This window comes from Asterias amurensis, chromosome 15 (assembly GCF_032118995.1).
Source record: "Asterias amurensis chromosome 15, ASM3211899v1".
NCBI lineage: Eukaryota > Metazoa > Echinodermata > Asteroidea > Forcipulatida > Asteriidae > Asterias > Asterias amurensis.
This window is the reverse complement of record NC_092662.1, coordinates 3,407,540-3,434,115: the sequence shown is the minus strand read 5'-3', so window position 1 is coordinate 3,434,115 and position 26,576 is coordinate 3,407,540. Positions and strand designations below refer to the sequence as shown.

The 26,576-nt window shown below is 39.9% G+C and overlaps 4 protein-coding genes across 4 annotated transcripts in view; 1 reads left to right on the top strand and 3 right to left on the bottom strand.

Annotated features, from left to right (window-relative positions):
* Positions 1-26,576, top strand: part of LOC139948037 (GTPase-activating Rap/Ran-GAP domain-like protein 3) — a 253,394-nt gene that overhangs the window by 61,745 nt on the left and 165,073 nt on the right. The window lies entirely within an intron of this gene.
* On the bottom strand, positions 1,339-11,016 carry LOC139948305 (uncharacterized). Its single transcript, XM_071946419.1, has 2 exons — positions 10,856-11,016; positions 1,339-7,432 (listed from the first exon to the last, which is right to left on the bottom strand). Exon 2 carries the CDS (start codon positions 7,421-7,423, stop codon positions 4,838-4,840), a length of 2,586 nt encoding a protein of 861 aa, XP_071802520.1. The 5' UTR covers positions 7,424-7,432; positions 10,856-11,016; the 3' UTR covers positions 1,339-4,837.
* Positions 11,024-17,483, bottom strand: LOC139948306 (uncharacterized). The gene is made up of 2 exons (XM_071946420.1): positions 17,382-17,483; positions 11,024-16,607 (listed from the first exon to the last, which is right to left on the bottom strand). The coding sequence occupies exon 2, from the start codon at positions 16,596-16,598 to the stop codon at positions 14,217-14,219; it is 2,382 nt and encodes a 793-aa protein (XP_071802521.1). The 5' UTR covers positions 16,599-16,607; positions 17,382-17,483; the 3' UTR covers positions 11,024-14,216.
* LOC139948485 (uncharacterized) lies at positions 17,956-26,499 on the bottom strand. The gene is made up of 2 exons (XM_071946641.1): positions 26,423-26,499; positions 17,956-24,053 (listed from the first exon to the last, which is right to left on the bottom strand). The coding sequence occupies exon 2, from the start codon at positions 24,042-24,044 to the stop codon at positions 21,459-21,461; it is 2,586 nt and encodes an 861-aa protein (XP_071802742.1). The 5' UTR covers positions 24,045-24,053; positions 26,423-26,499; the 3' UTR covers positions 17,956-21,458.

Genomic DNA, 26,576 nt, shown 5'->3' with positions numbered 1-26,576 from the left:
TGCGACTAACCGTAATGCGACTAACCATGGTTTTGCCACGTAAACCTAAAAGTTCAAGTTGCTGACTATTTATAAGTATCCTGTTGGATAATAATGTATAAGAGATGTGTGCTAAATGTAGTAAAACCTTTGCAAGTTTTTTAGTTTGAGGAAACTTTTGAATTGAGACAAGTGTATTTCTTATCATGTCCTTTTTGTGTAATGCGACTAACCGCTTTTTACAAAGCTATAACATCCAGAGTACAACGCCCACAACATTTTTTAAATCATCACTTCAAAGCCTTGGGTGTCAAGTACAAATCAGTCTATAAACTTAGTGGAAATAATATCTCACATAGAACTACTAGCACCAAGATCAAGAAATGACACTAAAAAGTGTAATGCGACTAACCATGGAGTCGCCCATATGGTTGGAAAGATGTTTTAAAAGCAGAATACAATGACCCTTTGCGAACTAACACAATCGGCCATTTATGGGAGTCAAAAATTTGACTCCCATAAATGGCCGACCGTGTTTGACGACGAGGTAAGAGGAAAACCACGCAATTTCGAGTGATACTTGTGTGGATCATTATATTTTACTTTTAAAATATCTTTCCAACCATAACAAACGGTTACAAACGCTTTTACAGACCAACTCGACCGATCCAAGGCAACGTGCTCCTTTAACAAGCAACAAATAAACCAATAGTGTGCTTTTCGACCAGCAATCTGTCCCGTTAAAAGCACAAAAAAAAATAATGATTTTGATTTCACTCATATTAGAAAAATGACAATACTTACGTTGTATGGATGTACGTAGCTCACAAAATACAGAGAACATGGGCACTGAAAGACTCGGTGGCGTAGGCTGACTGGTCCGTCGGTTTGGTAATGAAGAGATGACGTTTCAACACAGTTGCATTATGAATCTTGACTGTAGTGCGCATGGTTAGTGACGTTTATCGCTCGGTTGCTGCACAGTAATGTAAGTGTGCGGAAAATGTAGGTTCGTTGTCATCGCAACATTTGCTTGTTGGATTGGGGTTTTCCTCATTTAAGAGAGTTGCACTTCTCAGTTGCGGCGCAGCATTATTTATTAATTAATTTTTTCTGACTTTGAATATAAAGTATCTTCAATGTGTGGAATCTGTTTGCTGACGTCGGTTGCTTATACACGCATGCATGGATATGTAGACTGTATCCTCTTGCCGCGCCAAAGTAAAACATTTATATAAACAGAGCACAAGTCTACTTTGATAGTTGCAACGGCTGGAAAAGCGTATACGCATCTAGACACATTTTTTGGGGTCTCACATCACTATAAATATGCAAACATGGTAAGCCGGTGTGCCCCTTTAATGACGTGCACTTTTTATTTGTAGCAGACCATCCAAATTTATCTGCAATTATACTCTTATATTTTAAAGATTTAAATTTAAGGCACTGGACACCATTGGTAATTACTTAAAATAATTGTAAGCTAATCATTTACCTGTTAATGAGCAATGGGCAGCTGTTGATAGTATACAACTATTGACTGCTTCGAGTGCTATGGTTAAAACTTGCACGAGTAAAAGCAGTCAATATTTGTTTTATAACACCCCAAACATTTCTAAATACTGTACTATTAGGTTACAGACCTGAATGCTACAATCCACGGACGACGCGAATACAGATTGCGAAAAGTTTTACTGTGCTGCATGTAGTGTCATGTAATCCGAAATGGTTACAGACTATTAATTTATCATCCTCGTACACGCAACGGACGTCTGGGTACTGCACGCCGTGTGATAGTCTTCAGGCTAGCGCACGGCAAACCGATGCACTATCACACGGCAAACCGATGCACTATCACACGGCCGTCGTCTAGTAAAACTAAGACATATCATGTGACGCGCTCTAAATCAATGAAAAGGCAGAATATTGGTAAGGGTGTTATAATATACAATATTGTGAGAAACAGCTCCCTCTGAAATAACGTAGTTTTTGAAAAAGAAATAATTTCTCACTAAAATGTTTGATTTGAATTGAATTCAAGACATCAGCTGGGGTCTCGAATTCAAGCATCTAAAAAACACAAATCTTGTCCGACAAGGCCGTTTTTTTCTTCAATTTATCTCTCGCAACTTCGACGACCAATTGAGTTCAAATTTTCACAGGTTTGTTGTTTTCTGCGTATGTTGAGATACACCAAGTGAGACGACTGATCTTTGACAATTAACAAAAACGTCCAGTGCCTTTTAACACATTGTTTGTCATATAGGATGTGAGGCATTGCATGGTGAGGTATCAATGTATATTTAGTTTGCGGTAACACCATATGTGTATCTATTCCCAGGTAGAGTTGTTCTTAGGGAACTGTCTTGCTTTATTCTACTGCCGTGGAGTAGATAATCGGAAGTTCGGGAGACTTCTCAGTTCTGAAAAGAACTGTCCTGCTTTTTAACTATTACCAGGGCGGATGGTATAGAAATTAGACTGGACTGCTACTTTAGCTTATAGGATCGTAATAACTGTACTGCCGCGGAGTCAGTTCAGAATTGGTCTCAACGTTTCGACTAGCTTGTTCTAGTCATCGACGAAGAACAACTCTACCTGGCAAGTAGATACACACATGGTGTTACCGCAAACCAAATATACATTATTTGTCATATCATGTTTATAATAATAGCACTGATAATAATTTTGAGAGATTTGTATTGCGCGGTTTCCACAAAAAAGATCAACCGCACATTACAACAAAAACTATTTGACAAAAACTATTTGACTAAAAGTACTGACAAACCGTACTCAACTCTCCGAAAATTTTCGAAACTACTTTAGAATGCAAATAACCAGTTAATTAGTCAAACATGATGACAAAGCTGGTGAAGTACGCCACCATGCGTTGAGTTGTGCAAGTAAAGCAATGTACAATGAAAAGTCTTGATTCGTGATAAACTGAAACGTGTTATACGAAGTATGCCTCGAAAGAGTTATCTTACAAGAAACGCATTAAATTGTAACTTTTCTACTGTCACGTGAACAGTTTGTTTCCAAATGCTTTAACTATCTGAAACCATCCTAAATTACTTCAACATGTAAATGGAAATACCGGCTTTTTAGTGAAATTAAATTTGTGTTGATAGAATGATTATTTTTTAGCTTTCAAAATTCAATACAATAAAATGTACATGTATAAGGTCTATGGAAAAAGCAGGTAACATTTCCCGTCCACATTTCAGTTGAAATTTAAGGGTGACTTGGCAATTAAAAAACACAACAGCAACAACAGTAGGGGCCTTTTGAGACACTAGGTGGCAGCAGACTTACCAGGTAAATTCATTGTTTTATGTATTGTACGCATGCTCAGAACTACGTAAACAATTGAGGTTTACCTGGTAAGTCTGCTGCCCCTCAGCGTTCCAAAGTCTCCCATTGAATCAACTCAAATTATTCTTTGTGTAAGTTTCCGTGTCCCTTCACTTGTTGAGACAATTTCGGGGTAGTACAACAAAAAGTTACAAACTATCTAGAAAATTGATTTTATAAAGGGCCATAATTGCATTCGAATCTCTCAAAGTGTTTTCTTTTCAGCTCGTGCACAATAACTTACAAGTTTTGTAAGTAGGTTCAACAAGTGGACCTTGCGGTTTGCCATTTTGTGGAGTATAACTTTGGGCGGCCCGTGTTTTGTGATAAATTTAACACAAAAATCAATTGACTTCCCAGAATAACTATGTGAATTAATACATTCTACTTATGAAATGTCTTTCTTGCAATGTTAATACCAAAAACAAACGCTTTTCGCGCCGCAAAGCTTAGACTTAGTAGAACGGATACAATTGTCCATAATATCGTTGCACATTAAGTGATATAAAAGTGGTGCATGTGTAATCTGCAACAATAGGTAACTTCTGAATAGCATACACAAAGCCCGGTTCATACTTCATGTGAATGTGAAGCGAATTTGGCGTGAATTTGATCGCCGTCACAACCCCCCTTTCGCAGCGATATCGCAAGTGAGTTAAGCGGAGTTCAACTGCTGCGAATTTGTCGTTGCGAAGTTGTGACGTCAACATTCTTATTGCATTCGCATTCGCAGGAAGAACCGGGCTTAAATGGTTCCAAATGTCACTTGAGAAAAAAACCTACTTTATCTAAAAGATTGTGAGCTCGTTAACTCTGTAACCTAAGAGAAAATCAAATAAAAGATTTTATGTAAAACCAAACAAACAAATCTAAAAAGTGCCACAAGCGTAAAACCATAAAATAAACCCATCACAGTGTCTAAATGGTATTCAAACAACACACATAAATCGACATAATAATACATATGTTAAAGCAACCAAACACCTTCCTTGTAAAAAAAAAAACATATGTTAACTACACTCTTTAGCTTTTCACCATCAGAATCTACGCACACGCTTGCACCGGCGTACTGTTTCAAACAGCCAGTTTTAGAGTATTGTGTAATGTTCTCTCCTTTTTTAACATAATCCTTTTGCCTGTTGAAGCTTTAGACTAAATAAAACAAATTGCAACCCGTCAAGCCTTCTGGAAGCCATCTGATTCAGCTAGGATCAGCTATTACCAACGACAAGTGATGACAGTTCATTGGTGGAATTTTTACAGAAAACAAATCTTTCCAGGGAAATTTGAAAATATCCTTGCTAATTGGCTAGGTCTTAATTTGGAACTTACAACTTTTGAGATTTGTAACCGATTCTTTGACAGTTTGTTAGCAAACGTCCTACTGACAATGGTTTCACTCCACATTAAACGAAATCTCAGTACTAAAGTCTCTCCTCTTATCACACTATATTGGTCTTTAATAATGCAATTAATGTCTCGTGTTGAACTCACAACTGTCTCCTTAAGCATCGCCCAGCCTTATTTGTTGCTCAATGCTCCTTTTGAGTAGCTCCCAGTTCACAGCTCCGGTTGCATCAAGAGGGGTGAGGGTATTTAGGAACATAGGGAGCTTGGTGTCTTCTCTTAGAACAGGAACCAACAACTTCTTTTGTTCGATTGCCATAAGCATACTGCCGTTGCACCAAACATCATGTTCGAAATCTTGTGTAATGACTATAATAACACAGGCGCTGTTCGCTATGCTGTCTGTGTAGTTAGCGAGCTTCGTTTTGCCGACCATGAAATCACGATCTTTGATGCATCCTTTTAGATTACTCTCCTCAAGTTCCTCCAATAGACATCTAATTACCCACTCAGACGCACTGCTACTGTGTAAGACTAAGAAGTCATTCTGAAAGTTGTGGTTCAAAGCCTTTTCAGGTGCTGATCTGATAGGTTTCTTTGAAGCATCCTTGGAGGTCCATTCTTGAGACGACGATGTAATGTTAACGATCTGCGTCTTGCCGGTTTGGAGATTCACGGTCAATGTTACTTGTTTTTCTTTGGATGATGTCTTGTTACCACCAAGGTCTAACGCAGACAAGGAATCAGTGCTAGACTCAACCTGGAGTTTCGTCTGATAGTCGTCAGATGTTTCCTCTGTAGCCCCACGTGCTTCGTAGGCGGTGCTTTGTGCACGACGCACATGGGGTGGTTTATAAGCAGTGGCTTTGGTACCTTCTATGTTGGCATGGGGTTTATGGTCTTCAGATACCTCTCTACACACACTCCCTTCTCCGACGACTGTTTGTGTACGACGTTTTTGTGGTGGCTGATACACAGTAACTTTGGCAGCCTCAATCGGGGCATGAGGGTTTTGGTCTTCTCTAGAAACAAAACAACTAGTCCCACTTGCTTCTTCGATGACGCTTTGCGGAGGACACATTGATGTAGGAAGGTGTGATTCTTCATCTGTACGCCTTCTCTGATCAGGATAAAGTGACGCTTCCTGGATGTCTTCAAGTTCACTGGTGTTATCGTTATCGACACAATACTTAACAAAGTTTTCCCAGTTTGAAGCAAGATGCCTTTGTACGTCCAATGAACCTATCCAGTTAGGATTTATGAGATAGGTTTTGGCAGCCTTGTGCAGCCAGTAGACCATGTCAGCAAACAGTGTCTGGGAACATGAGGATTTGCCACCAGTCATGTCCTTCAAAACACTGGCGTATTCTGAAGTGAGGCATATTCCAGAATCTGAGAACCAATTGTAAGAAAGATCACATTCGACGGCGCGCTTGAAACTTCTCAATGCATGCTGGTGTTCACCTAAAGCACGAAGACACAGACCACGAATTTTATGGACATTAGGACGCTTTTCACCGTTCTGAAAAGCTGTTGCTTTGGCGCACATTGTGAGTGCTTTTTGGAGGTACTCCACCCCTCCACATTCCGTTTTGACTTTACCATGGCAATCGGTTGCCATGTAGTAATACACTTGTGCCATTTCTTGTAAGTACAATGGTGTGGAATGACTCTCGGACAGTTTCTCTAAATCTTGTTGTGCGTTTATGAGAAAGCTGCCATCCTGTTGGTGTAGTGTGTCATGTTGTGAAATTTGTTTTTTGAAATATTTTAGGAAGATTCGTCCACGGAGAAAAAGAGCCAACGTGTTGTAGTTAGTTTCGTCCTGTCGGATCGACTTGTTAACCCACGTTAACGCTGTATCTAGCCGATTGTTTTTTATTAAGAATTTGGCGTACCTAGTCAACAACTTGGAATCGTTCGGAGTGGAGTTCAGAGCTTCTTTAAAACACGCTTCTGGTTCATAGAGTGGTAAGTTATCAGAGACTGATAGGGAACACATTGACCTTCCTTGAAAGAGCTCTCCCAAATGTCGCCAGCTTTCACTCTTCAAGCTGTCATTATTTGTGTCTTTAATGCGAATAAAAATGTTTGCAGCTTCTTCGAACCATTTTCGAGCTTCTTTTTGCAGTGCTTTATTAAACTTTACTTCATTAAAGATTTTCTGACAAGCCATACCCTTACTCATCATCCAATCTTCCCTCTCATCTTGATCCAACGAGTCTCCTGCAAGTTCAAATGCCTCATCGTAAAGCTTCACCGAGGTTCGGTATCTTTCCGTCGTCACCGACTCATCGAAAACATCAAACGAATATGCGAAGGCTTGTTCAGCAAGACTACGTGCTCGACGAAGTCGGCTTTCCTCTCCTTCATTCTGGTAGTCATCAGGTAACAATTCGGACATCTTCTTTTCACACTCTCGGGACTCTGGAATTCTGTATAACTTATCGCAGATGTACTTCCGATTTGCCAGTGCGTTCAAATTCTTTGGGTCTTCCCCGTCAGACAATATCTTGTCAAAGAAGTTCAACGATTCATTAAACTTACCCAGCCAAAAAAGAAGTATTCCAAGGAGGTTTCTGAGGGCATGCCTCTCTGGTCGATGTTTTTTAGTGTCAAGGTACTTTGTTTTCACTTCGATGTGATACTCGGCTTGTTTGGCATTGATATGACCTTTGTTCATCGTTAAAGGAAGAAGATAATGACCAAATGGTGATGCCCTTGACATGGTGGACGCAGCCATTCTATGAACCTATGAAGGATTAAATGCAATGTGAAAATTGAATTATTACGACAGCTCGAAAAACATTATTGTGGGAGCTTGATTGGTGCAAAAACTTGGGTGTTAAACTGATTCTCTCGGTATCTATACGTGACAACACCAACACCGGTGTGGCGGTTTCAACTTTCCGCCGGTAATATTACGTCATGCGATGCCTGCTCACAGCAAGCAAAAGTTGTAAATTTTTAGTGCTGTATTGAGTCATCCGTGTTACTCTCCGGTAGCTGTCATGGCGGCGTCCACGAGTACAACGAGCGGCGAACGCGTGGATCGTATGAGAGAATTTGGTGTGGCACAAGCAGTGTGACCTGCTTACAGTTACAGTTATGTGACTAAACAAAAAAGAATCGTAATAATAAACAATGTTGGGTCACTGAGAGAACAACAGTACTCGCCAGGGTACTCGCGGTGGTATTTTTGTCTGGCTACGTCACCCGGAAAACTGAACACGCCGGAAAGCTTAAACCGTTCCAAAAACGTGGTGAAATGTCCGGCTACGTCACCCGAAAAACTGAACACAGCGGAAGACTGAAACCGCCACACCGGTATATATATACCAGGACGTGCACGCTTATGGGTGTTATATGGGTGTTATATGGGTGTTATATATATATATATATTTATTAATATAACACCGATTTAAAGCAGATCTTTGCCATTTGATTGGAGGATTGTTACGCCAATAAACGTTATTCGCTGTGCAATTTTCGTTCCATCCAATTCGTTCTATTGCACGATGCACACCACATCACTGCGTGTGCGTCTTTGGCAATGCAGCATTAGTTACTGCAAGTTACATTTAGGCGTGATGATATACCTCTTACATAGATTCTTCTTATATGATTGGCTAAAAAAGAAATGGACAAATCGTTGTCTCTATGCGAATTATGTGTCTTCCACAACTATTTATATAGTTTCCTACTCAACACCTTTTGCATGCTAAAAATGTTATCGTTCAATGATAGGCCTACCATTAAACTGCCATTCATAAATACCTCAGGCAGTTTCGCTATTCCTATTGTTGGAGAGCGCGTCACGTGGGTGTGTAAAAAGTGTTAAAAACATGGGCGTGACACGCAAACTTGCACCTGTGCTTATAAGACAGTTTCTTCATTCCTATTGGTCGAGAGCAACGGCCGGGACAGTTGTGCCACATCACGTGATACGCGCGACGCGCACAGCATTCCCTTATAAGGAGTTGGTTACCCGATGGGCCGAGGGCCTTAGCATTTCATAGCTGGAGGGGTGTTGTTTGAAAGAAATAATTGAACGACTATAATTTTTGCATTTATTTTACTTTTTGACCAAAAAGTGTTGATGTTTTTGACTGAAAAGGTATTTATGAATGGGAATCAAAGTGTGTTGAATCGGTTTTCAACTAGTGGTTTAAACCCACCGAGGCCTGGTTCTTTATAATTTACCTCGACTTCGTCTCGGTAAAATTATCAAGAACCAGGCCTCGTTGGGTTTAAGCCACTAGTTGAAAACCTCTTTACCACACATTGATTCCCTTATTTACCAAACCCATCCTACAAAACTATACCTGATACCTTCTCCACAACCCCTTCCCCTACAGGGCACATGTTTTTCATGTGTAGCATTGAATGACACAGGAGATGTTGCGTGCTACGGGAAAATCCAGGGAGTTATTTTAAGATTGGCAAAATCCGAAGTATGCACAAAATGAGCATGACGTTTAAGGAAGTCCAGTGCTTGTAGTATGCTATGGCTGTTTTGTAGAGAATGTGTGTGGCATGCAGCACAGACTGTTCTACGGTGGCTGATCTCCGCCAACAACTAAACACTTTTTCAGTATGGCTTAATATATGTACATGACATTGCGGACTAGACAATTTATTGTCATCAAGGACCTTGCTTTTAGCTGAAGATTTTAACATTAAAGGAACACGTTGCCTTGGATCGGTCGAATTGGTATTTGAAAGGCGTTTTGTGACCGTTTGTTATAAAATGCATGTGGTTAGAAAGATGATGTAAAAGTAGAATACCATGATCTACACAAATATGCCTCGAAATTGCGTGGTTTTCTTTTTACCTCGTCCAAAAACACGGTCGGCCATTTATGGGAGTCAAAATTTTGACTCCCATAAATGGCCGACCGTGATAGTTCGCGACGTAAAAAGAAAACCGTGCAATTTTGATTTGTTCTAATGACATTCTACATGCCAGCGCCACTTCTATAACAGTTGATTGAATGTTAACATGCGAAAGGCATACTTATAAGTAACAAGCAACACACGATTTCGAGACCTCAGAATTAGATTTTGAGGTCTCGAAATCAAGCATCTGAAAGCACACAACTTCATGTGACAAGGGTGTTGTTTCTTTCATTATTATCTCACAACATTGACGACCAATTAAGCTCGAATTTTCACAGGTTTGTTATTTTATGCATATTATGTTGAGATACACCAATGAGATTACCAATAGTGTCCAGTGTTTTTAAGTCAACCGTACGTCTTCGTGAAATCGGCCCCTGTTGTTGTACTCATCATCAGTGTTTGTTTAGTATGTCCTACTCCAACATTCGATTAAATATTAATTTCAATTGGTTACCAATTTGGATGACTACACAGGGCACGTTTAGCATTGAGTGTACACAGGACACGCTATTGCGTGCCAGTGGAAAGTCCAGGGAGCTACTTTTAGAACAACGAATTTCAGTGCTTGTAGCATGCCTTGGCTATTTTGTAGAGGATGGGTTTGGCTGCACATAATTATAATTACTTTACAAAACATAGGACTGTTTGTTTGAAGATACAATGAATTTGTTTTGAGTCTATACATACATTATTTACCTTAAACTCCTTTGAGCAATCAAATTATCAATTCTACTAGATTAAATTATCACTTTGACGACAGTTGTTTGAATTTTAACATGCAACAGTCCAACTGATAATTAAAGGAACACGTTGCCTTGGATCGGACGAGTTGGTCTATAAAAAACGTTTTGTAATCATTTGTTATGGTTGGAAAGATGTTTTAAAAGTAGAATACAATGATCCACATATATTTGCCTCGAAATTGCGTGGTTTTCCTTTAACTTTGCGAACTAACACGGTCGGCCATTTATGGGAGTCAAAAATTTGACTCCCATAAATGGCCGACCGTGTTTGACGACGAGGTAAGAGGAAAACCACGCAATTTCGAGTGATACTTTTGTGGATCATTATATTCTACTTTTAAAATATCTTTCCAACCATAACAAACGGTTACAAACGCTTTTAAAGACCTACTCGACCGATCCAAGGCAACGTGCTCCTTTAACAAGCAACAAATAAACCAATAGTGTGCTTTTCGACCAGCAATCTGTCCCGTTAAAAGCACAAAAAAACATTTGGATTTCACTCATATTAGAAAAATGGCAATTCTTACGTTGTATGGATGTGCGTAGCTCGCAAAATACAGAGAACATGGGCACTGAAAGGCTCAGTGACGTAGGCTGACTGGTCCGTCGGTGTGGTAATGAAGCAACATTTGCTTGTTCAAGGTTCAAGGTTCATTTTATTTCCACAGTATCAAGGTTCATTTTATTTCCACAGTATCAAAACACAAAAAAACAATATCAAACAGCAGTCAAAAGAAATCATTACAACAATGAAAAATAATCTTTTCACAACATAGGTTTGAAGAAATAGATGCATAACAATGTTGACACTGCGGAGGGATCCATTTAAGAAGCAAAGCTTGTAGGCAATGGTCCCTTATGACATGCATATGTATTGAGATTATAAAATAATGTCAAGTGAACCGTAGAGGTCCGTGGTCGAGTCGAGCCACCAATTAACAAAATATAACAGCAGGTCTCAATGCATATGCATGTTTACAAAGAATAATTAGTAAACACTGAAACAAACAAAAAACAGACACAAACAGACACAAACAGAGGACTGGACTTAAGACAAAACACACACAACAGTCTTGCCGGTCAGCAAATACAGTATCGACCGAAACAAATGATCCCATAGCGGGGGATTTAACAAGTGTGGCTATGGGTGATAATAAATATACACAAGGATCCCATGCGGGAGACCACCCGTCCCCGGTCCGCAGTTACACGGTTCAAAGCATACAATTACATTTGTAAAACACTCATCAACAATAAGATTTCAGTATATCAGTTTTAAAGACACGTTTAAACATAAGTACACTTTTGGAGGCTTTAAGTTGTTCCTTAAGCATGTTCCAAAGCATGGGTCCTTCATGTTTGATAGTTTTATGAGCGAGGGAAGAACGGGTGTAAGAAATGTGATAATTAGAAGCTTGGCGGGTGAAGTGAGAATGTACCTCTGAATTAAACGAAAAAATTGATTTAATGGCGGAAGGCAAAACTGTGAGTTGATACATGAGGGATAGATGTCCTTCACTTTTAAAATGTTATATTTATAGAAAAGGGGATCTGTATGTCTATTAAATTCAGCAAAATTAATTATACGAAGAGCTCGCTTCTGTAAGAGAAAAAGTCTATTGAGATTGGTAGCAGAACTTGGTCCCCATGCAAGTATCCCATAATTAAGATAAGAACCGATTAATGTATTATAAAGAGATTGTAGTACCAGTTCAGGCATAAAATGATTGATCCTATTGATCACTCCAATATTTCTAGCAATAATTTTACAAATGTAATCAACGTGACTGTTCCATGTTAGTCCATGGTCAACAAAAAGTCCCAAAAACTTACAAAAACTTACAACAATCAGTTTTGGTAATGATAATATCGTTGTTGGATTGGGGTTTTCCCCATTTAAGAGAGTTGCACTTCTCAGTTGCGGCGCAGCATTATTTATTAATTAATTATTTCTGACTTTGAATATAAAGTAACTTCAATGTGTGGAATCTGTTTGCTTACGTCGGTTGCTTATACACGCATGCATGGATATGTAGACTGTATCGTCTTGCCGCGCCAAAGTAAACATTTTTATAAACAGAGCACAAGTCTACTTTGACAGTTGCAACGGCTGGAAAAGCGTATACGCATCTAGACACATTTTTTGGGGTCTCACATCACTACAAATACGCAAACATGGTAAGCCGGTGTGCCCCTTTAATAATGTGCACTTTTTATTTGTAGCAGACCATCAAAATGTATCTGCAATTTCAACATCTTTTATTTCAACATCATTTTAAAGATTTGAATTTAAGGCACTGGACACCATTGGTAATTACTTAAAATAATTGTAAGCATATCAATTTACCTGTTAACGAGCAATGGACAGCTGTTGATAGTATACAAATATTGACTGCTTCGAGTGCTATGGTTAAAACTTGCACGAGTAAAAGCAGTCAATATTTGTTTTATAACACCCCAAACATTTCTAAATACTGTACTATTAGGTTACAGGCCTGAATGCTACAATCCACGGACGACGCGAATACAGATTGCAAAAGCTTTTACTGTGCCGCATGTAGTGTCATGTAATCCGAAATGGTTACAGACTATTAATTTATAATCCAGTCTGGGTACTGCAGTCTGGGTACTGCACGCCGTATGATAGTCTTCGGACTAGCGCACGGCAAACCGATGCACTATCACACGGCAAACCGATGCACTATCACACGGCCGTCGTCTAGTAAAACTAAGACATATCATGTGACGCGCTCTAAACCATTGAAAAGGCAGAATATTGGTAAGGGGTGTTATGAGATTCATGAGATTTCGTCCATGTTACAATGACGTCATCAAGCATGATGTAACGTCACCAAAAATGCGCAATCGAGCTAAAATTTCGCGTGTATTCTGCTGAGTGCTGTGATATACTGACATCACCTTAAAAGGGGATTTTTTCAAATAAGAAATATTATTTACACGTACATAAAATAGTGCGCGATCGAGCTTAATCTTTGTATGTATTTAACATAAACATTTTAAGGTTCTAATGACGACATTAAGTGTCAAGTGACGTGAACTTTAAGGTGTAGTGTTAAAAGATCTACTGGTATATACAAAGACAAAAATGCGCTAAAACCTTGGTTGTATTCAGGCCGGGATGTGTTATTACTACAATTTGTAATTACACAATAAAGGCCATCTTTTCAAAGATGTATATTTACATTGAAAATACTCATGCGTGGTCAAGCTAAAATTTTTCATACTATCCGAGCAATACAATATCAAACTGAAAGAACTGTTCTAATGACGTCATCGAGTTTCACGAATGTCACGTGACGTCACATAAAAGGTGAAGCTTGACAAGCTTAATACAAATACAAACGTAAGCTTGGGCTAGAACTTTTCATATATTTTGATGTGTACACCACCATGACCACCTAAAATTTAAGGTCCGGTAACGATCACGTCATATCTATATTTACAGAAAGAAATTTATGTTCATTGTATGGGTGCCTGGATATATCTGAGGGGCTGTTCTAATGACGTCATATGTCACGCCACGACACAAATGTGTAGTTTCACAATGAACATATTTGTGTTTCGTTTGAAATACTACTGAGCACGTGCACACGCTCAGAGCCGCAGGAAGGACAGTTCTGTCTGCTATCTCCAAGATTTGACTAAAATCTCCCAATCCCGTGAGAGTCCTTTTAGTTTCAGTCCCATCGCCAAACGTCAGAATTTTTTTGCGCGGCACCCGTCCCCAAACCTGTGCAGCGCCGCAAAAGCTGCATTTTTACGGTGAGGGCACACTGCTATATGACCTGTATTCTAGTTGGTACGAGAACTTGAATAAAGTCATCTGCCGCCATGCCAGCGTCTCAAATATCACCTGATGTATTTGTCCTATGCTGCAGCATCGTCTAGCTTTATGTGTTGCTCAATGCACTTCTGGAGTCTCTCCCAGTTCACAGCTCCAAGTGCATCAAGATGGGTGAGTGGATTAAGGAGCGCAGGGAGCTCAGTGTCCTCTCTGAGAATTGGGATCAGCAACTTCCTTTGTTCAAATGCCATCTCCATGCCGCGGTCACACCAATAATCCTTTTTGAAGTCTTTTGAAACGACTATGAGGACACAGGCACTGTTTTCTGTGCTACCTGAGTAGTTTTTAACTTTCGTTTGGCCGAGCATAAAATCACGATCTTTGATGCATCCTTTCAGACCACGCCCCTCAAGTTCCTCCAACAAGCATCGAAAAACCCACTCGGAGGCACTGTCACTGTGTATGACGAAGAAGTCATAAGTAAAGTCGCAGTTTAAAGCGTCGCCGGGTGCTGATCTGATGGGTTTATTTGAAGCATCATCGGTTGTCCATTCTTGAGATGAGGATGTTTGGTCGCTGACTTGATCTTCGCCGGTTCTCAGAGTCATCGTTGATTTGTCTTCTTTTGCTTTGGATGATGTTTTGTTGCCATCGAGCTCAAACACAGACAGAGAATCAGTAGCAGATTCGTCGAGCAAGGCATGCGGATTGGAGTCTTCAAATCTAGCCCCACTTCTCTCTTCTGGGACGCTTTTTGAATGGCTTACGTGGGATGGACGAGACATTGATTCTGCATCCGAGGTTGAAACCGTACGCATTTGTTGAGTACGCCGCCCTCTGGGATCACGCGATGCTTGCTGGATATCTTCAAGCTCCCTGGTGTAATCGTTGTCTTGACAAAACTTCACGAAGCATTGCCACTGAGAAGTAAGGCTCGTAGGTGGTATCATTGAATACGATTTCCATTGAGGATTCGTGAGACGAAGTTTGGCAGCCTTGTGAAGCCAGTAGACCATGTCAGCAAGAAGCGGCTTGTGATTTAAAAGCGTATCACCCACGTCATTCAAAACGTGGCTGTATTCAACAACAAGCAATTTCACGGAATTCTCAACTACAAACATATTATCTTTACATTCAATGGCCCGCTGGAAACTTCGCAATGCCTGCTGATGTTCACCAAAAGCACAAAGAGACTGACCACGAATCTTATGAACAAGGGAACGTTGTTCGCCGTCCTGGCAGGCAGCAGCCCTAGCACAAGTAGTGAGGGCTTTTTGGTGGTACGTCTGTCCATCATTATGTCCCGCTTCATTTCCATGGCAATCGGTTGCCATGTGGTAATACACCTGTGCCAAATTTTCCAAGTCTATGGGCGTCACATGAATTTTCGCCGCTTTCTCAAAGTCATTTCGAGCATTTTCGAGTAGCTTGTCAAACTGGTTTGCACTCATACGTTTCTGTTTTTCATAATCCTGAAAGAAGATTTGTCCACGAACTGAGTATGCAAAATAGTTAAACACAGATGCGTCCAGTTGGATTGATTGGTTTACTGTCTCCAATGCTTCCTCTTTGTTACGGATCTTTTTCAAGAAATTGGCGAATCTAGCCAAAAGTCTGGGGTCGTTCGGTGTGTAATGGAGAGCTCTCTTAAAACATTTACGTGGCGTCCATAAATATTTTTTAAAGGAATCCGGGACTTGTATTGGATTAAAATAAGATGACTTTGCCTGTTGAAAGATCTCCCCCAACTGTCGCCAGCCTTCGCTTGCCAAGCTATTATCATCCGTTTCTTGTACAATCTGAATAAATATATTAGCCATTTTCCCTAGCCAAGTTTGAGCTTCTTCCTTCAGTGAATTGTCCCATTTGACTTTATTGAAGATCTTATGACAAGCCATACCCTTACTTGTCATCCAATCTTCGCTCTCATCTTGAGCCAATGAGTCTCCTGCAAGTTCAAATGCTTCATCATAAAGCTTCACCGAGGTTCGGTATCTTTCCGTCGTCACTGACTCATCGAAAACATCAAACGAATAGGCGAAGGCTTGTTCAGCAAGACTACGCGCTCGACGAAGTCGGCTTTCCTCTCCTTCATTCTGGTAGTCGTCAGGTAGCAACTCAGATATCTTCTTGTCACAGTCCCGAGACTCTGGAATTCTGTATAACTTATCGCAGATGTACTTCTGATTTGCCAGTGCGTTCAAATTCATGGGGTCTTCCCCGTCAGACAATATCTTATCAAAGAACTCCAAAGATTCATCGAACTTACCCAGCCGGAAATGAAGTATTCCAAGGAGGTTTCTGAGAGCATGCCTCTCTGGTCGATGTTTCTTAATGTCAAGGTACTTTGTCTTCACTCCGATGTGATACTCGGCTTGTTTGGCATTAATATGACCTTTGTTCATCGTTAGTGGAAGAAGATAATGACCAAATGGTGATGCTCTGGGCATGGTGGACGCAGCCATTCTATGAACCTATGAAGGATTGGATGCAATGTGAAAAATGAATGATTATGACAGCTCGAAATACATTATTGTGGGAGCTTGATTGGTGCAAAAACTTGGGTCTTAAACTGATTCTCTCGGTATCTATAGGTGACAACACCAACACCGGTTTATATATACCAGGAAGTGCACGCTTATGGGTGTTATGTATATATATATATACAAACTGCGCCAATAAAGTATCTAAACACTTACAAATGGTCAGATATATCGGAACCTGAAATAGTATGCCAAAAAATAATTATTCATTTCTATTCACCGTTAATTTCTGCACATTTTGACTCATCTTGTGTTGCGCTACGATGTTGTTTAGTGGATTTATGGACACTTGAGTGACTTAAGGTCGAATTTCAAAAGTTGCAAAAGCCCCAATCCCAAGTTCATGCACAATGATGTCTAGTGCTTGTAGTATGCTATGGCCGTTTTTATAGAGGATGGGTGTGGCACCACATTAAGTTACCTTACAAAATGTAGGACAGTTCAATTTGAGGATACAGTGAGATTGTTTTTAGTCTAAACTTACAAAAATACATTAGTTTCCTTAAAACTCGTTTGCCATGCATTTGATCAAATGAAATTCTCCATTCAAACCTCACTTCGATGACAGTTGTTTGAATGTTAACATGCGATAAAGTAACGAGCAATTAATGAACCAACAAACAACGTTCTTTTTGACCTTTAATGTGCCCCGTTAAAAGCACAAATTTTGATTTCACTCATGTAAGAAAAAATGGTAATACTTACGTTGTAAGTATGACGTAGCTAACAAATTACAGAGACTGGGAGGGCACTGATGACTCAGTCGGTGGCGTAGACTGACTGGTCCGATCGGTGTGTGGTTCTGTGGAAGTTGTGTACGCAATTTCATTACGACTCTTTACTGTAGTGCGCATGGTTGGTGACGTTATCGTATATGGTTGCGGCACAGTCATGTAAGTGCGCGGAAAAAGTAGGTTCGTTGTCATTGCAACATTTGCTTGTTGGATTGGGGTTTTCCCCCATTTAAGAGAGTTGCACTTCTCAGTTGCGGCGCAGCATTATCTTTTAATTAATTATTTCTGACTATGAATATAAAGTATCTTCAAGGTGTGGAATCTGTTTGCTTACGTCGGTTGCTTATACACGCATGCATGGATATGTATACTGTATCCTCTTGCCGCGCCAAAGTAAAACATTTATATAAACAGAGCACAAGTCTACTTTGACAGTTGCAACGGCTGGAAAAGCGTATACGCACATTTTTTTTTTTTTTTTTTTTTTGGGGGGGGGGTTTCACATCACTATAAATACGCAAACATGGTAAGCCGGTGTGCCCCTTTAATAATGTGCACTTTTTATTTGTAGCAGACCATCCAAATTTATCTGCAATTATACTCTTATATTTCAACATCATTTTAAAGATTTAAATTTAAGGCACTGGACACCATGGTAATTATTCAAAATAATTGTAAGCATATCAATTTACCTGTTAACGAGCAATGGACAGCTGTTGATAGTATACAATTATTATCTGCTTCGAGTGCTATAAAACTTGCACGAGCAAAAAAACAGTCAATATTTGTTTTATAACACCCCAAACATTTCTAAATACTGTACTATTAGGTTACAGACCTGAATGCTACAATCCACGGACGACGCGAATACAGATTGCAAAAGCTTTTACTGTGCTGCATGTAGTGTCATGTAATCCGAAATGGTTACAGAATATTCATTTATAATCCAGTCTGGGTACTGCAGTCTGGGTACTGCACGCCGTGTGATAGTCTTCGGACTAACGCACGGCAACCCGATGCACTATCACACGGCAAACCGATGCACTACCACACGGCCGTCGTCTAGTAAAACTAAGACATATCATGTGACGCGCTCTAAACCAATGAAAAGGCAGAATATTGGTAAGGGGTGTTATAATATACAATATTGTGAGAAACGGCTCCCTCTGAAATAACGTAGTTTTTGAAAAAGAAATAATTTCTCACTAAAATATTTGATTTGAATTGAATTCAAGACATCAGCTGGGGTCTCGAATTCAAGCATCTAAAAAACACAAATCTTGTCCGACAAGGTCGTTTTTTTCTTCAATTTATCTCTCGCAACTTCGACGACCAATTGAGTTCAAATTTTCACCGGTTTGTTGTTTTCTGCGTATGTTGAGATACACCAAGTGAGACGATTGATCTTTGACAATTAACAAAAACGTCCAGTGCCTTTTAACTAATTACTTGTCATATCATGTTTATAATAATACCACTGATAATAATGATGAGAGATTTGTATTGCGCGGTTTCCACAAAAATGATCAACCGCACATTACAACAAAAACTATTTGACAAAAACTATTTGACTAAATGTACTGACAAACCGTACTCAACTCTCCGAAAATTTTCGAAACTACTTTAGAATGCAAATAACCAGTTAAATTAGTCAAACATGACAAAGCTGGTGAAGTACGCCACCATGCGTTGAGTTGTAACAAGTAACGCAATGTACAATGAAAAGTCTTGAATCGTTATAAACTGAAACGTGTTATACGAAGTATGCCTCGAAAGAGTTATCTTACAAGAAACGCATTAAATTGTAACTTTTCTACTGTCACGTGAACAGTTTGTTTCCAAATGCTTTAACTATCTGACACCATTCTAATTTACTTCAACATGTAAATGGAAATACCGGCTTTTTAGTGAAATTAAATTTGTGTTGATAAGAATGATTATTTTTTAGCCTTCAAAATTCAATACATTAAAATGTACATGTATAAGGTCTATGGAAAAAGCAGGTAACATTTCCCGTCCCGTTTCAGTTGACATTTAAGGGTCACTTGGCAATGAAAAAACACAACAGCAACAACAGTGGGGGCCTTTTTAACACTAGGTGGCAGCAGACTTACTAGGTAAATCCATTGTTCTATTAGTGTACGCCTGCTCAGAACTACGTAAACAATGGACTCGGAGGTTTACCTGGTAAGTCTGCTGCCCCTCAGCGTTCCAAAGTCTCCCATTGAATCAAATTATTTGTTGTGTAAGTTTCCATGTCCCTTCACTTGTTGGGACACTTTCGGGGTAGTACAACGAAAAGTTACAAACTATCTAGAAAATTGTTTTTATAAAGGGCCATAATTGCATTCGAATCTCTCAAAGTGTTTTCTTTTCAAGAGTAAAGCAGTTCGTGCACAATAACTTACAAGTTTTGTAAGTATAGGTTCAACAAGCGGACCTTGCGGTTTGCCATTTTGTGGAGTAAAACTTTGGGCGGCCCGTGTTTTGTGACAAATGTAACACAAAAAATCAATTGACTTCCCAGAATAACTACGTGAATTGTTAAATTCAACTTATGAAATGTCTTTCTTGCAATGTTAATACCAAAAACAAACGCTTTTCGCGCCGCAAAGCTTAGACTTGGTAGAATGGATACAATTGTCCATAATATCGTTGCACATTAAGTGATATAAAAGTGGTGCATGTGTAATCTGCAACAATAGGTAACTTCTGAATAGCATACATAAAGCCCGGTTCATACTTCATGTGAATGCGAAGCGAATTTGGCGTGAATTTGATCGACGTCACAACCCTCTTTTCGCAGCGATATCGCAAGTGAGTTGAGCGGAACTGCTGCGAATTTGTCGTTGCGAATTTGTGACGTCAACATTCGTATTGCATTCGCAGGAATAGGAAGTATGAACCGGGCTTAAATGGTTACAAAAAGTCACTTGAGAAAAAATTACCTTATCTAAAAGATTGTGAGCTCGTAAACTCTGTAACCTAAGAGAAAATCAAATAAAAGATTTTATGTAAAACCAAACAAACAAATCAAAAAGTGCCACAAGCGTAAAACCATAAAATAAACCCATTACAGTGTCTAAATGGTATTCAAACAACACACATAAAATCGACATAATAATACATCTGTTAAAGCAACCAAACACCTTCCTTGTAAAAAAAAACATATGTTAACTACACTCTTTAACTTTTCACCATCAGAATCTACGCACACGCTTGCGCCGTCGTACTGTTTCAAACAGCCAGTTTTAGAATGTTGTGTAATGTTCTCTCCTTTTTTAACATAATCCTTTTGCCTGTTGAAGCTTTAGACTAAATAAAACAAATTGCAACCCGTCAAGCCTTCTGGAAGCCATCTGATTCAGCTAGGATCAGCTATTACCAACGACACGTGATTACAATTCATTGGTGGAATTTTACAGAAAACAAATCTTTCCAGGGTAATTTGAAAATATCCTTGCTAATTGGCTAGGTCTCAATGTGGAACTTACAACTTTTGAGATTTATAACCAATTCTTTGACAGTTTGTTAGCAAACGTCCTACTGACAATGGTTTCACTCCACATTAAACGAAATCTCAGTACTAAAGTCTCTCCTCTTATCACACTATACTAGTCTTTAATAAAGTAAATAATGTCTCGTGTTGAACTCACAACTGTCTCCTTAAAGACAGTGGACATTTTTGGTAATTGTCAAAGACCAATCTTCTCACTTGGTGTATCTCAACATGTGCATGAAATAACAAAACTGTGAAAATTTGAGCTCAATTGGTCGTCGGAGTTGCGAGATAATAATGAAAGAAAAAACACCCTTGTCACACGAAGTTGTGTGCGTTTAGATGGTTGATTTCGAGACATCAAGTTCTAAACTTGAGGTCTCGAAATCAAATTCGTGGAAAATTACTTCTCTCTCGAAAACTACGTCACTTCAGAGAGAGCCGTTTCTCACAATGTTTTATACTATCAACCTCTCCACATTACTCGTTACCAAGTGAGGTTTTATGCTGATAATTATTTTGAGTAATTACCAATAGTGTATACTGCCTTTAAGCATCGCCCAGCCTTATTTGTTGCTCAATGCTCCTTTTGAGTAGCTCCCAGTTCACAGCTCCGGTTGCATCAAGATGGGTGAGGGTATTTAGGAACATAGGGAGCTTGGTGCCTTCTCTTAGAACAGGAACCAACAACTTCTTTTGTTCGATTGCCATAAGCATACTGCTGTTGCACCAAGCATCATGTTCGAAATCTTGCGTAATGACTATAATAACACAGGCGCTGTTCGCTATGCTGTCTGTGTAGTTAGCGAGCCACGTTTTGCCGACCATGAAATCACGATCTTTGATGCATCCTTTTAGATTACTCTCTTCAAGTTCCTCCAATAGACATCTAATTACCCACTCAGACGCACTGCTACTGTGTAAGACTAAGAAGTCATTCTGAAAGTTGTGGTTCAAAGCCTTTTCAGGTGCTGATCTGATAGGTTTCTTTGAAGCATCCTTGGAGGTCCATTCTTGAGTCGACGATGTAGGGTTAACAATCTGCGTCTTGCCGGTTTGGAGATTCACGGTCAATGTTACTTGTTTTTCTTTGGATGATGTCTTGTTACCACCAAGGTCTAACGCAGACAAGGAATCGGTGCTAGACTCAACCTGGAGTTGTGTCTGATAGTCGTCAGATGTTTCCTCTGTAGCCCCACGTGCTTCGTCGGCGATGCTTTGTGCACGACGCACATGGGGTGGTTTATAAGCAGTGGCTTTGGTACCTTCTATGTTGGCATGGGGTTTATGGTCTTCAGATACCTCTCTATACACACTCCCTTCTCCGACGACTGTTTGTGTACGACGTTTTTGTGGTGGCTGATACACAGTAACTTTGGCAGCCTCAATCGGGGCATGAGGGTTTTGGTCTTCTGTAGAAACAAAACAACTAGTCCCACTTGCTTCTTCGATGACGCTTTGTGGAGGACACATTGATGTAGGAAGGTGTGATTCTTCATCTGTACGCCTTCTCTGTTCAGGATGAGATGACGCTTCCTGGATGTCTTCAAGTTCACTGGTGTTATCGTTATCTACACAATACTTAACAAAGTTTTCCCAGTTGGAAGCAAGATGCCTTTGTACGTCGAATGAACCTATCCATTGAGGATTCATGAGATAGGTTTTGGCAGCCTTGTGCAGCCAGTAGACCATGTCAGCAAACAGTGTCTGGGAACATGAGGATTTGCCACCAGTCATGTCCTTCAAAACACTGGCGTATTCTGAAATGAGGCATTTTCCAGAACCTGAGAACCAATTGTAAGAAAGATCACATTCGACGGCGCGCTTGAAACTTCTCAATGCATGCTGGTGTTCACCTAAAGCACGAAGACACAGACCACGAATTTTATGGACATTAGAACGTTTTTCACCGTCCTGAAAAGCTGTTGCTTTGGCGCACATTGTGAGTGCTTTGTGGAGGTACTCCAGCCCTCCACATTCCGTTTTGACTTTACCATGGCAATCGGTTGCCATATAGTAATACACTTGTGCCAATTCTTGTAAGTACATTGGTGTGGAATGACTCTCGGACAGTTTCTCTAAATCTTGTTGTGCGTTTATGAGAAAGCTGCCATCCTGTTGGTGTGGTGTGTTGTGTTGTGTAAATTGTTTTTTGAAATATCTTAGGAAGATTTGTCCACGGAGAAAAAGAGCCAACGAGTTGTAGTTGGTTTCGTCCTGTCGGATCGACTTGTTAACCCACACTAATGCTGTATCTAGCCGATCGTTAGATTTTAAGAAGTTGGCGTATCTAGCCAACAACTTGGGATCGTTCGGAGTGAAGTTCAGAGCTTCTTCAAAACACGCTTCTGGTTCATAGAGTGGTAAGTTATCAGAGACTGATACGGAACACATTGACCTTCCTTGAAAGAGCTCTCCCAAATGTCGCCAGCTTTCACTCTTCAAGCTGTCATTATTTGTGTCTTTAATGCGAATAAAAATGTTTGCAGCTTCTTCGAACCATTTTCGAGCTTCTTTTTGCAGTGCTTTATTAAACTTTACTTCACTAAAAATTTTCTGACAAGCCATACCCTTACTCATCATCCAATCTTCTCTCTCATCTTGAGCCAACGAGTCTCCTGCAAGTTCAAATGCTTCCTCGTAAAGCTTCACCGAGGTTCGGTATCTTTCCGTCGTCACTGACTCATCGAAAACATCAAACGAATAGGCGAAGGCTTGTTCAGCAAGACTACGCGCTCGACGAAGTCGGCTTTCCGCCCCTTCATTCTGGTAGTCGTCAGGTAGCAATTCAGACATCTTCTTGTCACAGTCACTGGACTCTGGAATTCTGTATAACTTATCGCAGACGTACTTACGATTTGCCAGTGCGTTCAAATTCTTGGGGTCTTCCCCGTCAGACAATATCTTGTCAAAGAACGCCAATGATTCATCGAACTTATCCAGCCGGAAATGAAGCATTCCAAGGAGGTTTCTGAGGGCATGCCTCTCTGGTCGATGTTTCTTAATGTCAAGGTACTTTGTTTTCACTTCGATGTGATACTCGGCTTGTTTGGCATTGATCTGACCTTTGTTCATTGTCAAAGGAAGAAGGTAATGACCAAACGACGATGCCCTTGACATGGTGGACGCAGCCATTCTAGGAACCTATGAAGGATTGAAATAAATTATATATAAACGTATACCATACGCCTCTCTAAATATTCATGCATGACGTCATAATTCATCACCCAAATGTGTGGTTTTTACCAAAAAACAATTATACGACAGTGTATAGGTCTATTAATAATTTGCAGGGCAGACTTTTAAAACACCTTTCCACCTGGAATTATTAAGTTTCTTTTAGGAGAAAACACATTGCTATAACTTGTTGTATTTAGATTTAGCACATTTATCAAACATCCACAGGTTGCAATATCAATTCCTACTATTAAGTACTTAAACTCGGTAACCCTTTTGATCACACAGTGGCCGGAACGTGTGTTTTGTTCCTTCGAAAATCAAAGACCATACGCTTAGTTTTTTTTGGGTTGATCTCTGAGTGGCTTTTGTCACACCACTGAACACGTTCTGAAATCTCGTGATCGAACGATGCTTAGATATCCCTTTTCGCAAATAAACTGGCCGACCATGCGTGCAGTGTCATGTATACTTAAGTAACCTGTGGATATTATTCAGAGATCTACATTCATTTGTGCATAATGAGTACATAATGAGTACAAGAAAGAACACACAACCCTGAGAGGGCTCTAGTGCTTGTATGGCTGCGTTCGATTAGCTTCCCGGGTCGACCCCGGTGTGTGGCGGGTTTTTTCCCCAGGACGAACGTGTGCAGATAATTACCCACGTTCGTCCAGGAAAAAAACAAAAACCCGCCACACACAGGGGTCGACCCAGGGAAGCTAAACGAACGCACCCTATAACGGATAGTGGAGATATGTGGAGTTTAAATTGACCTGCTGCCCTCTGTTTGTTAGTTATTGATTTAAGTTGCATATTATTGGAGTTTACACCGAGGTCCAACGGCTAAATTGTGTTGTTTTGGTGCCGGCGAGAAATTAAAAAAAAAGACCGTCAACAACCATCAATGACATTACGAAGAGTTAACCGAGTTCTCGCGTTATTATACCTCTGATCGTTCATGAGTTACAATGTTTCATTGAAAACGTAAGAAATTTATTTTTTTTGTTTTCACAGGTGTCCTTCAAAAACCCCAAACCATGCTGCATGGCCGCCCATTTAATAAGTTAGTTGGTTTGCTCAGCATAAATAATTAAACTACGGCAAAGATTTAGCCCGCTGACGTTTAAAGGGTGACTGCAATGGTTTTTTTTTTTATAACTGAAACGATTAAACATGACTTTTTAAACCTGAAATATTTATTTTTATTTTTTATTAAATGCGCAAGTATTTAAAAAATGGTTTTCAAGAGATTAGGGGAACCCATCCCGCCCCTAAAAGGGAGCACAAACGTGACGTCATGTCGGGAACCCGAGCCGTCGGGCCCCCTGGCTGTGTGCATATCGAGACGTGTGCACTTTGTGGCCTGGTACCTAGGCGCGTGTAGTTAGGGACCAGACTCTTTTTGCCGACGATATGTTTGAATTCCCGACGTGACGTCGATAGTAGGGGGCGGTAACAATCCACAAAGGGGGGGGGGGCATGACTTATTCGCTAATTACGCAAGTGAGATATGTCGGGGAAAAAACAAAACACAGTTTATTGATGTTCAATACATATATCAGAAATAAATGACAGCAAAATCAACTGTTTTATTTAAACTCACTGCAGCATCCCTTTAAACACACGCCGTATAATTTTCATTTTAAAAGTAGTCATCGAAATTAAATCAAATTTTCATTTTTTTTCTTCACGGATGTCTTCCTTATGAACCAAACTAAACTTTAATGGCGACAAGCCCAAACATTGCAACTAATAAACGGGGTAATAACACGGACGAGAATTCGGTAACCAATTTGTAATGTCATTGACGGGCGTTTACATGCACTTTTTAAATTTTATTTCTCGCCAGAGACGGCAAAGCCGACGGCGACGGCAGGGTGACCTGTCGTATCCAAAACCCAATAGTTACATGCCACCCGAAAATCCAGTGAGCTATATGGCAAAATCCCAAGTTCATGCACAATTGGCCTGACGTTGAAGGAAGTTCAGATAGCATGCTATGGCTGTTTTGCGAGGATGGGTGCGGCACTACATAAAAGTACTTTACAAAACGTAGGCTTGTTAACTTTTAGAGTGCAATAAAATAGGTTGGAGTCTATTCTTAATATTCTTAAACTCGTTTGCCATGCACAATGAAACTGTTCAATTATGTCTTACTTGATGACAGTTGTTTGAATGTTAACATGCAAGGGGTCCTTTTACAGTAAAACAAGCAACGTAAAGTAAAACAAGCAATAAATAAACCAACACACAATGTGCTTTTTGGTCTGTATTCTGTCCCGTTAAATCACAACTTTTGATTTCACTTAAGCAAGAAAAACTGTAATACATACGTTGTTTGATGGATGACGTAGCTCACACAAAATACAGAGACCGAGGGCACTGAATGACTCGGCGGCGTTATACTGACTGGTCGGATTGGTAGCTGTAGTAAAAATGTAGCCTGTGTGCTTGCGCAATGTTGTTATCAACTGACGCAGTTGAGTT